This window comes from Astatotilapia calliptera, chromosome 10, assembly GCF_964374335.1.
Source record: "Astatotilapia calliptera chromosome 10, fAstCal68.1, whole genome shotgun sequence".
Classification (NCBI taxonomy): domain Eukaryota; kingdom Metazoa; phylum Chordata; class Actinopteri; order Cichliformes; family Cichlidae; genus Astatotilapia; species Astatotilapia calliptera.
Window position 1 is genome coordinate 28,467,509 of NC_137431.1, and position 13,568 is coordinate 28,481,076.

At 39.2% G+C, this 13,568-nt stretch overlaps 1 protein-coding gene and 1 long non-coding RNA gene across 2 annotated transcripts; one reads left to right on the top strand and one right to left on the bottom strand.

Annotated features, from left to right (window-relative positions):
- Positions 1-681: 681 nt before the first annotated feature.
- Positions 682-9,538, bottom strand: slc35f2 (solute carrier family 35 member F2). The gene is made up of 9 exons (XM_026183106.2): positions 9,398-9,538; positions 8,805-8,904; positions 8,226-8,398; positions 5,576-5,703; positions 4,949-5,108; positions 4,515-4,671; positions 3,294-3,346; positions 3,020-3,174; positions 682-2,051 (listed from the first exon to the last, which is right to left on the bottom strand). The coding sequence occupies exons 2-9, from the start codon at positions 8,891-8,893 to the stop codon at positions 1,845-1,847; spliced, it is 1,122 nt and encodes a 373-aa protein (XP_026038891.1). The 5' UTR covers positions 8,894-8,904; positions 9,398-9,538; the 3' UTR covers positions 682-1,844.
- Positions 7,084-7,521, top strand: LOC145431468 (uncharacterized). The gene is made up of 2 exons (XR_013911781.1): positions 7,084-7,201; positions 7,333-7,521. It is a non-coding gene; the product is annotated as an uncharacterized LOC145431468 (long non-coding RNA).
- Positions 9,539-13,568: the final 4,030 nt, after the last annotated feature.

The window sequence follows — 13,568 nt, forward strand, 5'->3', positions numbered from 1 at the left end:
ACTTTATCAATTGAGATTTGATGACTGAATTCTGACCCTACCAGTCTTCTATTCTCCCATTTTTGTGAGCCTATATGAACTCCAGCCTCCAGTGGCACAGTGCTGTCTTCTACTGCTGTACCCCATCTGCTTCAAGGTCTGATGTGCTTTGCTCTTCTGTATACCTTGGTTGTAACAAGAGGTTATTTGAGTAACTGTTCTTATCATCTGGAAGCAGATATCTGATATCAGTGGGGCATTTTCTCCCACTAAGGTTCCACTCACTTAATATTTGTTTTTTGGACTCTGTAAACCTTTTGCTGGTTGTGTGGAAAACAAATCTCAGGAAATCAGCATTTCCTGAAATACTCAGATCAGCCCACGAGAGACCAGCAACCATGTGGTGTTTAACATCCCTTAAATCACCCTTCTTCCCTACTCTGATGCTGGGTTTGAACTTGGTTGTCCTGACCCTGTCTACATCCCTAAATGGGTTGAGTTGCTGTCATGTGCTTGGCTGATTGGATACTTCCGCAGATGGGAACAAATATACCTAAACAAGAGGACAGTGAGTGCATAATCAAGAGATAGAATATCCACACATCATTTGTCTAATGCAGGACTGAGATAGACTTACATGTTTTCATTTCTGTAAAATCATTTTAAAGTAAAGTAACTGAGAAAAGACAAGAACAAAGAAAATTTCAAAAAATATTTTAATAGTAAAAAAGTAAAACTCTGGGTGCAAGAAAGCCATGATGCAGTTTGTAGATTGCCAAATGACATGAGTATAAAAACTGTAACAGCACCAGAGGAGACAACTAAATGAGCTAAGTCATTTGTCTGCATGCAGCCATGTAACTCAGAGGAATGTAAAACTGTAGACTGTAGAGGTGAAGAAACAACAAAAACAAAACATGAAATATGGTGACATTTTATGAAACAAAAAAGAAAACAAACAAAAATCAATAATCAAACAATAAACAGCAGCGGGAGTGAAAGTTGACGTCAACTGACCCACCCTCTTTAACCCCTTTTCTCTGTTTATTAAATAAAGGAGAAAACCGCAAAAATAAATCTTACAGGGGACTTATTATGCTTTCCTTTTGTCTGTGATGATATTCTGTTAATATGCTCAAATTAAAAATAACTAAAGTCTAAATTAAGGCTCTGTTTATCAGAGGAGGTACTCCTAACATGGTCATCCCAGGTACACTACAAAGACTCTGAATACAGAAGCTCCGCCTACCAGTTGTTAGAACTTTGTTTCTGAGGGGCAGCCAATCAGAAGAAAATTGGCTTAAATGGGGAGGAGCCTAAACACTTTGTTTTAGACAGTGGATGAAGTGAAGGGCTGTGCTATTCAGTTCAATCCAATTTCATTTATACAGCATTGTGCTAACGCCCACAATAAGATTTTAAAAAAGGATGATTCTGAACTGTGGATCACACCAAGCTAAAGAATAAAAATATGGAACTGAAAATAGACACAATAGGTCCTTTTTGTAAAACTCTGACAACTTCAAGGGAAGCAACAGGCAATATTCTATAAAAATGCTACAGCATTAATGAAAATGTGGCAATACAACTGTAGGACCCTAGATGCAGTCTGATTTCTTGTGCTTAAAATGTATACTTTTATTCTGATAGTCTGGTGCAGACAGGAAGTTTGGCAAGAAGAGAGTGGAGCCACACGGTTTTTTGACCTCTCAATCTCTCTTCATCTATTTTGAACTGAGCACACACAGGTAGTCTCTGGCTTAGTGCATAAAAGCTCAACTTCTGTAACAATATTGAAGTAAAAAGAGTAAAACTGGCCTTTATCCACTGACCTACAGTAGGGGAAAAAAGATGTCATTCTTCAGTCATGGTGTATCGTTGGCTGTGAGTGTCTCGGTTCTCTGAGTGTCATTGTCTGCAGACAGCAGCAGCTGGTCTGAGGAGCTTTGAGCCTCGGGGTCATCAGATGCTTCAGTAGGCTCTTCGGGTAAAACTGAGTATGTTGGGACAGCGTTGAACATGATAAAACCCACGGTGATGACGACAAATGAGACGATGTACAGGGCTGAAAACTGAGACACACAACAGGGACACAGATTAACGCTAGAGGATTTTGTTCATGTGTGAGGCCTTTTTTGCTTATACCTCCACTGTCATTAATCAAATGGAGTTGTTGTGGGCAGTGTAGTATTTCAGGTGTACGTCCTCTCCTGTTGTAATCCACCTGCTACAGTTAAACAACTATGATCTACCTTGTGTACTTTGTGGTTGGGTTTTGACTTCAGACCGTTTCTGCATTGTTCTGAACTAAAAACAGTTCTAGGAGGTCAAAACTTTCCAAAAGAAAAAAACCCATTTAAAAACCAAGCAACAGTAACAAGAACACAAAATTCTTCTTCTGTCAAATCCTAGCCAACCTTCACATATCCATTAACCCTCCCCGGGTTGACTGGCAGCCTATTGTCATGTGAAAAAGTCAATTTTTGCTGTTTATTGGTTTTTATGCAAGTTGAAATGCCTTCTTTTTTGCAAGTCTTGTCAAGTCAACTTTAGAATAAATCTTACAGAAAATCTTCATCAGCTGATCACACTTCTACTACCCTGTGTAACGTATCGAATCCTTAAGGAGCTATGGGGATGACAGGGTTTGCTGATGCATAATGGATGATACAGGGATCTTGACCATCCTCTGCATCATTTACTGGGCATGCTGCTTGAACATTTTCTCTAACGTCAGCCTTAGACTTACTGCCACAAGGTCAGATACAGGAAATCATTACCCCCTTATTTAAATGCACTCCTAGCATTTATTTTACTGAACAATATACCTATTTGATTTTCTAAATATTTCTCACTGGTCATGTGCCTGTCATCTTGTTTTTCATGCTCTAGTAGGAACCAACTGGTTCAGCACAAAATAAATATTTTAACTAACCAAATAAATCATTTGCATTTCCTGCTGCTGCGAGACAAGGCAGAGCTATCGCTCATTTCTCTCATTAAGGACTGACATGCATACATACAGACATCACAAACTCACCTTGTACATGAAGAGAAAGAGGCCACAGAAGAGGCTGAAGAGGTCAGCAGTGAGCAGAGAGAGGTTCACTGCTGTGGCGCTCGTCATCTTCACCACTACAGGCATGAAGCTGTATAAAGCGTACATGCACAAGGTGTAGACTACAAACAGCATGGCTGCAGAACACAATAAACAGATTTGAGTGAGAGGCAGTGGAGTGATATTAAAATCAGAGACGCTTCTATAAATGTGATTATGTTGCAGTTTAATATGACAGTACAGAAAGTGAACTCACAGATGTGAACGTCCCACTTGATTTCTCCTACTGCACGTGTTTCCAGCACAACTCTGCAACAATAAGCAACAAGTTAAAATGATGAGGGAACATCATTAATAAAGGGTATTGCATCACAATTAGGTACTATTAGGTATTACATGATTAAAAAAATATTTGTTTGCATTTGAACTCATTATACATGAGTAAAGGTTGAGCAACCAAAACTGGCTCCTGAAGGTCCTTATATGTAAGATATCATATCATCATGTTGCCTAGCAACCACTTACCAGCGGCCTAAAATGACCTGTTTGTAGCTTCATGTATTAAGAAGAGGATGATTTTGATTTCTGTTTAACTTTCAAAACACTTAATATATATCCACAAAATCTTCAGTATGTGTAGTATATTGTGACATCATTGTGTTACCTAGCAACCACCTATCGACTGACTAAAACCACCAAAAACCCACATTTTTCCTGTTTCTTTGTTTGTTTTATTAATTTGTTTTATTCACGTTAACACTGGTGCTAGCCTTGGTCATCCTCAAATCCTCCATATTCATACATATACCCACAACCTAAATTTAAATAAAGCTCAACAAGCAAGGTCTTCTCACACAGATATCACTGAAATTCATAGAAAGTATAAGAAAAAAAGATGCTAAAATCACAATCATAATCTCAAAATTTTCCATTTTCCAACTATTCTTGTTAACATCTTCTATAGTGTCTATCATGGTCTCATCTATGTGTTTTTGCTCTCGCCTTCTTATTGTTCTGAAACCAGATTAAAATTTTAAAACACAAGTTGCTAGCAAATAAGCAAACTGTGGGTAATTCTCATTTCTGACTCTTGGAATGACTTAAATTCATAAAATGGATTTAATGTTTTAAATGAGCGACCCAGTCCAAAAATAATCAAAGTGTTTGTGAAGGTCAGGTCCTTTGCTTGTCTAAGATCTGAGGAAAGACCCAAAGGATTTTGAAACACAGCTATCGCCCCCTGCTGGCTGTTAAAAGGAATTCAGGTTTAAGACACATCTGGTTCATCTATTAAACAATGTGGGCTGGCAGAGAGCTGTGATGTATAATATCTGATGGCAAAAAAGTGACATTATTCACATTATATTAATGATATTAGCACATTAATAGTGGCTCAACAATAGTCATTACTCTGTAACAACAGTACAGAACAATACTACCTGCTGTGTCAGTGGTGCAGAAAAACACAATATCTTACAGTTGTACACCGCTGATGAGAGTCCCAAACAGGCCCATCATGCCCAGGAATTCAACTCTGCTCAAGTTCTTCACTGTGTGCTCCTGGCACATGTTGGATATGGCGTAGAGGACGGCACTGAGCAGGACCAACCCATCGCCCAACAGTACATCACTGGCTGCACAGAGAGAAAGAGACAGTTAGTATAAGACACAGGCACAATTCCAATTTAATTCAGTTCAATTCATACCAACATCTGCCTCTCAGACACTGAGGAATTATTTAATATGAACCTACACTGACTGCGTTACGAATCTTTTACAGTGATAAATGTATTTTTGCCTGTTTGTTTGTTTTTAGTCAGATGAGGATACTGGCTGTCTGAATGCCTTCATGCATCAAGAGGATAAACAAAAAAGTCTGACATTAACTTTGACTGAGGAAAATGTTCTTACTGGATCCCTGGTCTCTTCCAGCCAGAATGTCAGCTCCTACCATGGCCCCCACCCCCAACAAACACACTGCTACAGCTACAAAGTGGATCACCCGATATCGAGTCTTCAGGAAAAACCAAGAAAGTAACATCAGCACCGGGATCACAAAGCAGTCCAGCAGCTGAAACACACACAGTGACAAACAGGCGTTAACATGAGGGCAAAAGACATGTTGCACTTCATGCAAGCCAGCTTGTTCCTCACAAACAGACCTCTTTAGTATAACCTCCTACCATGTGAAGTCAGCCAAACTTGACTAAAAAATAGTCAAGTTCGGCTGTAAACCCAGAGTGTTTTTTACACCAAGATGGGAGAATTTTACTGAGAAAGTGAGAAACACCATACGTTCACATAGTAGCACCTGTTTTATGTCCCTCTTTGAGTCTATAGAGTATCATTACATACAAAATAAACATTGCACTTATTTCAACAAGACTTCAAACTAGCAGCTAAGACAATAAGCTCATCAGGAGAGCAGCATCAGGCTCGCCCCCTGCTGCCCAGTGAAGTCTTTTGGTTAACCAAACTATACATGTGTTCAAAGCAAAGTCAGGAGAAGAGTCTTTACTGACAACACTCTTTTGTTACCTGTATACTTGTCAGCGTGGTAAACTGGTACGCCTTCACTACTGTGTAGTTCGCCTCAACGTCTGCTATAGCCATCCCCAAATACTTCCACCAGTTGGTTTTTAAAATCTGTAGGATGTTCCTGTCACCTGAAGAAACACATCAGACTGAATTCAAATGGTCCATAAGACCCTTTAAACATCTAAACACTGCTTTACACATACATTTGGTGATCTGAACAAACTGTGAATCATTAACTCCTTTGTGCTATTTTCTGCTCCTTTGATCTTATTTTACTCACTGTTCAAAGGATATTATAAACAAAGGGAATTAAATTAAGCTTCCTTTTAGAGGAGTTGATGCTGTGCTGTGTTATAACCTGGATAATGTTCATTTATTTGCATTCAAATAGTGGTTACGTGATACGATTATGACGTCAACGTGATTCTGCTCCATTGCTAAATATTTTGTATCCATTTGTAATTAATTAATGTGTATATGTAAACAGTTTATGTTTACGATAAAAGATGGATTTTCAGAATAAGAGCTCTAGTACTAATATTTGTTTCTGTCCGCTAATATGCTTATAGTGAGCAACATGAGGACAATTAATCATCACATAACACTGCAGCTTCTGTGAACTCTGCACAGAATTTTAGTTTATTGCCTATTGTCCTTTTACCTTGTTTTGTGCTATATTACAAGGATGGAAGCTCGGATGACACAAGTCTTAAATAATGAGGCGATCTCTGTGAGCCAGACGCTCAGACTTAACCTTGTTTTTTCTGCTCTTTATGAGATCAGTGAGAGCAGATAATATGATACTATAGATTTTCAGGCACAGAAGTCACAATCATCTGTGGTTCAAACCTTCTGCTTGCGATAGGCAGACAATCAGAAGAAAGTTGTGTTGAAGGGGGAGGAGCTTAAACAGCTTGTTTCAGACAGAGGATGATCTAAGAGGCGGCACCAAGTACCTTATAAAATCCTTTTGGCTGCTCCCTTTAGGGGTCATCACAGTGGATCATCTGCCTCCATCTCATCCTATCCTAAACGCTAGTGATGGGACGTTCTGTATCGAGGCTTCGGAGCGTGTGTCGAGTAATGGAGGGGGCGTTTCCGCGAAGCGCGTATCGAGGCTTGCTTCATTTATGGGAGGAGCTGAAAATGATGACGTCCGAAGCCTCGCTGCCCGGCTGTACCACGTGACTGGTTCATGAAGTGGTTCGAACTTTGCCGCGAGATATGACAGCGATATAAACCCCTCAGACTTCATTCAAAAATGTGGGTGTTTGATGGAGAGTTGCGGTTAGTGAGAGTTTGGAGACCGTATGGAGGTTTATGAGAGTGAGGAGAGAAAGTCAGGAGAGAATGGAGCCAGCTAAGAAGAGGAGGATGTCCTCCCCTGTGTGGGAACATTTTGATCTTATTCCTCCCAACAAGGTATGTAAATTTCTACAGAAGATGTATTTTCATAATACTGATGGTGCAATACAATTTATGTTAAGCTGTCTGTACTTTTGTACAAGGTGAAGTTTTTGCTATGTGCCAGGGAGCTGGGATATAACAACAACACCTCATCCATGCTTAGGCACTACAGAGCTTTGCATGAGAATAAGGGGGACACCGATTGTGGAGCAAGACCAGGTGAGCCATCAAATGCAATGATAATATAGCATGCAGTAATGTTACTAAATGATATAACAATATTATACAACTGTTATAAGTTACGTGTGTGATATTTATATTTGTGCTTTATCTTTATTGTCTTTCCTCAGGAGAACAATCTCAAATAGATGAAGACCTGGTCAGCATGGTGATTGAGGACTCACAGCTATTTAGCATTGTGGAGGACAAAGGATTTAAAAGATTTGTTAAATCGTTAAATCCCAGCTATGTTCTCCCCACTAAAAAGGCCATAAAAGCAGTGAAAATTTAGTTTTTACAGAATAAAATGTGAACAGGCAGGTAGCTGTCCATACCTCAACGTTACAAAAGCACAACTACTGTCCACACCCCAACCACACCTCACCTCACAGTAAATGATCATTTCCATTTCAAGCATTTCCAAATAATCATTTTCCATACTGCCAATATAAATATACACAGTATACTGCCATCACTACAATATACATGTTTTACACACTCCTTTTGTTGTTGACATTTACAGGCTGTGTGCAAAATGCCACACTCTTCAAATTCATGCCAGCTATTATTTTTTACGTCCAGTAGGTGTCCTACTAGAGCAAATGAAGCTTCATGAAGCTTCGCGTTGGGGTGAACCAATTGGATGAAAAGCTTCAGTGCTTCATGGGGCTTCATCTGCCCATCACTACTAAACGCCTCCTCTGTCACATCAACCCTCTGTACGCAAAAAGGAGGAGGACATGAGGGGCTGATGTGACAGAGAAGGATTATTTTTTAACAGTGAATCAGGCAAAGCTACTCCAAAAATAAAAGCATGGAGCTGGAAATGAGGTTAATACTGTACATCTCCTTTAAAGTTCACTCTTGTGGTCTCACCACTATTCCTTTTCCCGCTAAATCAGCTTACTTTACCATAAATTTGCAGGTTCATCAGTATGATTGATGCTACAGAGAAACATTTACTTATTGTGACTCACTGAGAGCAGCCAGAATGTCAAATATCCTGAGAGCATGACAGTCTGACCTGTGCGGGTGCTGAGGTGTGTTGTGTAGGTGAACAGCAGGAGGGCGTAGTTGAGGAAGCTCTGCAGCATGGGTGTCTCCACTTTGGCATGAGTCAGGTACTCACAGCTGACTGCTGTCCCACATATCAGCAGTGACAGGACCTGACCCATGAGTATAGTCTTCAGCAGACTCCTGGTAAGTGAAGAACACGAATCATGCATCAAAAGAAAAACACTGTCGTGAATGTCATGATGATATTCCAACTTGCAATTTGCTTAGGGACATCTAACCGAATATTGGTAGGGGTGGATGCATATATTTGTATATTCAGCTGTATGTGCACTCTTGACACTGTGTGGTTTAGAGAAAATCCCAAATAAATAAACACTTGTGCACCTGATTTTTTGTTTTTACAGTCATTAAATATGTATGCTGTTCAACCATTCAACTCATTCAACCATTCGACTCTTGAAAAATTGTGGATGTAAGTTCTCTAGTTCTTTTACAACCCTGGTGATTCCACGCCTGTTACATTCACTGATACAACATACATTACAGTAGCTAAAAACGAGATTTACACATCTAGATTTGTACTCACCACGTGAAAACATCTCTCAGGTTGTATCTGTGCAAACCACAGCCAATCTTCATTTTCCCACACAATCTCTCCTCCACGGGCCCCTCCATCTCTCTAAGAGCTAAACATAAAGACATAAAGACATGGACACCGAGCAAGATTAAAAGCTGGAAGAAAAATAATTGGGAATTAGTGTCTTTCGCTTTCAGTATCTTCATCAGACTGCCCAAGCAGAGCATGACACCTAATCTCCAAAGGACTGAGGTTAATGTACAAACACATTGCATGAAGTGATTAAAACCGGTTATATATATATATATTTCGTTACGAGCTTTGTGTACACTGGAGGCGTCGACGCTGATAGGTTTACTATTACATGCTTTAGTTAGAAAATAAATATCCCGAATTGTAGTGTAGCTCGTAATGATTCGTAATACGTACTTAGTTACGTTAAAGCAGGTATAAATAATTAGTAGCAAGTACAGAAATATTAAACTTAAACTTTTCAAATGGAGTTTGGTGAACCTTGCGTCATTTATTACACTCCATTAGCTAAACAGCTAACAAAACAGCGAATTAATCCATGAATGTAAATGAATATGAATAAAACATACATTTTGACGTTCAATTATGTGGTGACATCCTCCAGCTGTGATGATTTCATGTTTATTCAGGAAGAAAAAAATCTTCGTCCACGAGGAAACACCTCTCAACCAGGATGAACAGGACTAACCTCGTGTTCGCGTAGGACCGCCCCTTACGCTCTGATTGGTTGCAACGAATTCTAGGTGACGTGTGCACAGTGCAGTCAAACTTATTAAGCTGATAAAGAGGATAATTACAGTTAGTTTAGTCAGAAAAAAATAACACAAAACGTATTTTATTAGGGATGAATTATTGTTATTAGTATATTTGTACAAATTGCTCATTGATGCTTTGGCAGTGTTGTTTACGGAAACTTTCATGCTTATAAAGTCCTACTTGCTGATCGCGTACTTGTGGCATGCGGTGTGGAGATCTGCCTTTCTGATTTTTCTGATGGGCTAGCACTGCATCTCTATGCCTTGTTCCCGAGTTCCACATAATGTTCCACATTTTTTGCAGAAGTCAGCATGTGAGTCTAACAACACACACTTTATGTTTTTAAAAAGTTGCTGATCCGAAAAAACCAAAGAGGAAATAACCAGACAGACGAGCAGACAAAAGTAGGCTACTAGCAGAGGCTAGAAACAGAGATTATATTTCTTCCGTATTAGCCTCTCTTCATTTGCTTCCTCTTAAAACCCTTTTAAGATAAGATAAGATAACCTTTATTACAGGTTCCCACACGTGTGGGAAATTTGTTTTGTTACAGCAGTGGACAGTGCAAAGTTGCATAGAAAAATTAGAGAAAAAACACTGGAATAATATATCTATGAGATACTGTACACAATAGAATAGAATAAAATAAAATACAATATACAATGGAATAAAATAGAATACAAATGCTATATACAATTGAGTATAATACAACAATGCGAGAAAAAAGTATTGCACTTAGTGTTATTGCTATTACACATGTGTGGATGTGTGTGTTTGATCAGTTGAAGTCTTTGTTGTGAGTCCGACAGCAGTAGGGAGGAAAGACCTGCGAAATCTCTCCAATCCTTCTCCTCACATAAAAGCCCCGAATTGGTCCATATACCCTAAAGTATATATAGTACTTTAGTATAGTATCATTTTATCCCAATAGAGCACTTTACTCTCAGCCTGAAGGCTTACTTGTGGTTCCTAGCATTTGTAAAAGTAGAATGGGAGGCAGAGTCTTCAGCTGTCAGGCTCCTCTGGTGTGGAAGGAGATCCTAATTTGGATTCTGGAGACAGACACTCTTCCCATGGCTTCCTATGTCCCCTGGCCATTCCGCTGCTGCGTGGCATTATCCCTCATCCTGAAAGACTTGGGGTATTGTTATCAGAAGAAAAGTCTGTGAATGCAAGACATGTTTAACTAGACCATTGACAAGTAGCAAGGTCCTGCAAGATATGTCTTCTGGCAAGACAGGAAAGGAAAGGAAAGCAAAGGAAGGGAAAGGAAAGGAGAGGAAGGGAGCTCTTCTACTCCACTGTCACCAAATGCTGCTGAAAAGTTCAAGTTCAGGTTTCAGGTTTTATTGTTATGTCCAGATAAACAGTGTAGCTACATTTACCCATAATGAAATACTTTGGCTCGTGCTCCTCAGTTTTGCATGACCATATAGAAAGTGTGCAGTTATATTAAGAAGAAAATAACATGAAAATAGCAGTAATAATAATAATAATAATAATAATAATAATAATAATAATAATACAAGAGAGAAAAAGTATTAATATTTAGAGTATTTAAGACAAGTTGGTATTTAAAGTTTGTGCAAAAGTATTTACCGGTTGTGCAAAAACTTGTGCAATGAGCATTTAAGTGGCATTTTTTGAAGTGACAGTGTGTAGAGCCCTGTAATTGTAGTGAGTGTGTAATGGTGTGTAAAGAGTGTCAGCAGTTCAAAAGCCTGATGGCTTGTGGGTAAAAACTGTTTCTGTGTCTGCTAGTGCAGGTCTGGATGCTCCTGAACTGCCTGCCAGACGGCAGAAGTGTGAAAAGTCTGTGGCTGGGATCAGAGAGGATCCGCTGTGTCTTCCTCATGCAGCACTGTCCAGAGGTGTGGACTCGAGTCACATGACTTGGACTCGAGTCAGACTCGAGTCATTAATTTTATGACTTTAGACTTGACTTGAAAAAATGTTCTAAGACTTGTGACTTGACTTGGACTTTTACACCAATGACTTGGGACTTGAATTGGACTTGAACCGGTTTACTTGAAAAGACTTGATATTTTACCCCAAATATAAAATTTAACATGCATATTATATAGAGATTGAAAATGTGACGTCATTCACGGGTAGAACCGCAAAGGATTCTGGGAACTCGTGGCAAGAGGTACTAGCGCACACAGGCTTTCAATTAAAATCAGTTATACAGCGATAAAAAGAAACACAAAAATGTCAAGAAGCTGTTGTATTATTAACTGCAATAGCCGGTCGCATGACAGCCACGGGAAGCCGACGGGTAAAGAGATCGGTTGTTATCGGATTACGTCGTTGAAGAGAAATTGTTCGAGCCATGTTTCCGAAGTAACAAAGACGCGACTGGATTGCAGCCATTCAAAGACCAAATATAACGTCCCAGAACACTCCAGCTCACAGGTTAGTCTGCTCCAAGCATTTACACGAAGGTCAGTGTTTTTTAGTAGTTAATACGTCATTTTCATAACATAACTGGTGATATAGGTTACAAGCAAGTCTGGCGCTGAACAGAAATTGCCGCGCTATGCTTCTTTGTTTATTGTGCATAAATAGTGAATTGTCCTGACACAATATTGCGTTTCGCTTCTGTTATTATGGTACATTGACAAAAACATATACTTTTATTCACAGGATAAAACAGGTTTTTTGTATCACTAATTGCCCAGTACGATTACAGCATACAGTATTATTGTCACTGCTACATTTCTGTGATGCTACCAGAAATTATTTCCACTACTAATTAATTACCGTTGAGCTCAAAGGTCCTATTAATAAACGGTTAACGAATGTGTATTTATGACGACAGTTTGTGAGACTGGTAAACTTATGATAAGTACGATGGTCTTTACTTTCTACACGGTGCATTTCAAGGTCCTGCACCCATCCGGCGGTAAACTGTACCTGGGCTTGTTGCAGTGACCTGAAGTTACTAAACTTCATGATCGTATGCGCTCACTCCAAGAACCGTATGATTATAAATATGCATATAAATATGCTAAGATGAGATAGCTGACTTCATCTAACTAGCAAATGTTGTCCAGGCTACGTTGGTGATGCAGTTTTTTTTTAATGTGTATGATATTTTTGTCATGCGATTTTAAAGCCGGTCCTACAACCGCATCCAAGAATAACATGCAGCTTATCTCAGAACTGTCGGTGAAAATTATTCTTGGAGCTAGGTTTAATTGAGCTGCATTTTAAAGAGGTGCAATTTCACAATTTGTGTATATTTTCTAAGTTCACTATTTTGTCATGTGTTGAGAAAAACACAGATTTAAAAATTACATGGTCTAATATTTACATTTAGCATATAACTGCAACATGCTTTTTTTCGTTTTTTTGAATGACTCGAAAGGACTTGAAATTCAAAGTTTCAGACTTGTGACTTGACTCGGACTTTTACACCAGTGACTTGAGACTCGACTCTGACTTGCCTGACATTACTTGAGACTTGACTTGAGACTTGAGGATAAAGACTTGAGACTTACTTGAGACTTGCAAAACAATGACTTGGTCCCACCTCTGGCACTGTCTATAGAGATCCTGCATGGCTGGCAGTTCAGTCCTGGTGATGCGCTGTGCTAATCTCACCACCCTCTGCAGAGCTTTGCTGTACAGGGCATTACAGTTGCCATACCAGGTGGTGATGCAGCCAGTCAGAATAATTTCAATGGTAATGGTTTCAATAGAAGTTTGTTAGTATTCTGGAGTTCATCTGAATCTTCTCAGGCGCCGCAGGAAGAAGAGCTGCTGTCTTGCTGCTTTTGTGATCACAGCAACATTGTGTGACCAACTCAGATCCAAATCAAGGGATTGATTTTAGGGTTCTCACTTTGTAATATAAAGTAACTCCAGGCAGTTGTTGCAAATTGGAATTTTGGAATTGAAATACATTTGAGGTGAACAGAAATACACTAACCCAAAGTTTCTACCTCCAGTATATGCAGCAATGTGTTTATTAGAGTGGTG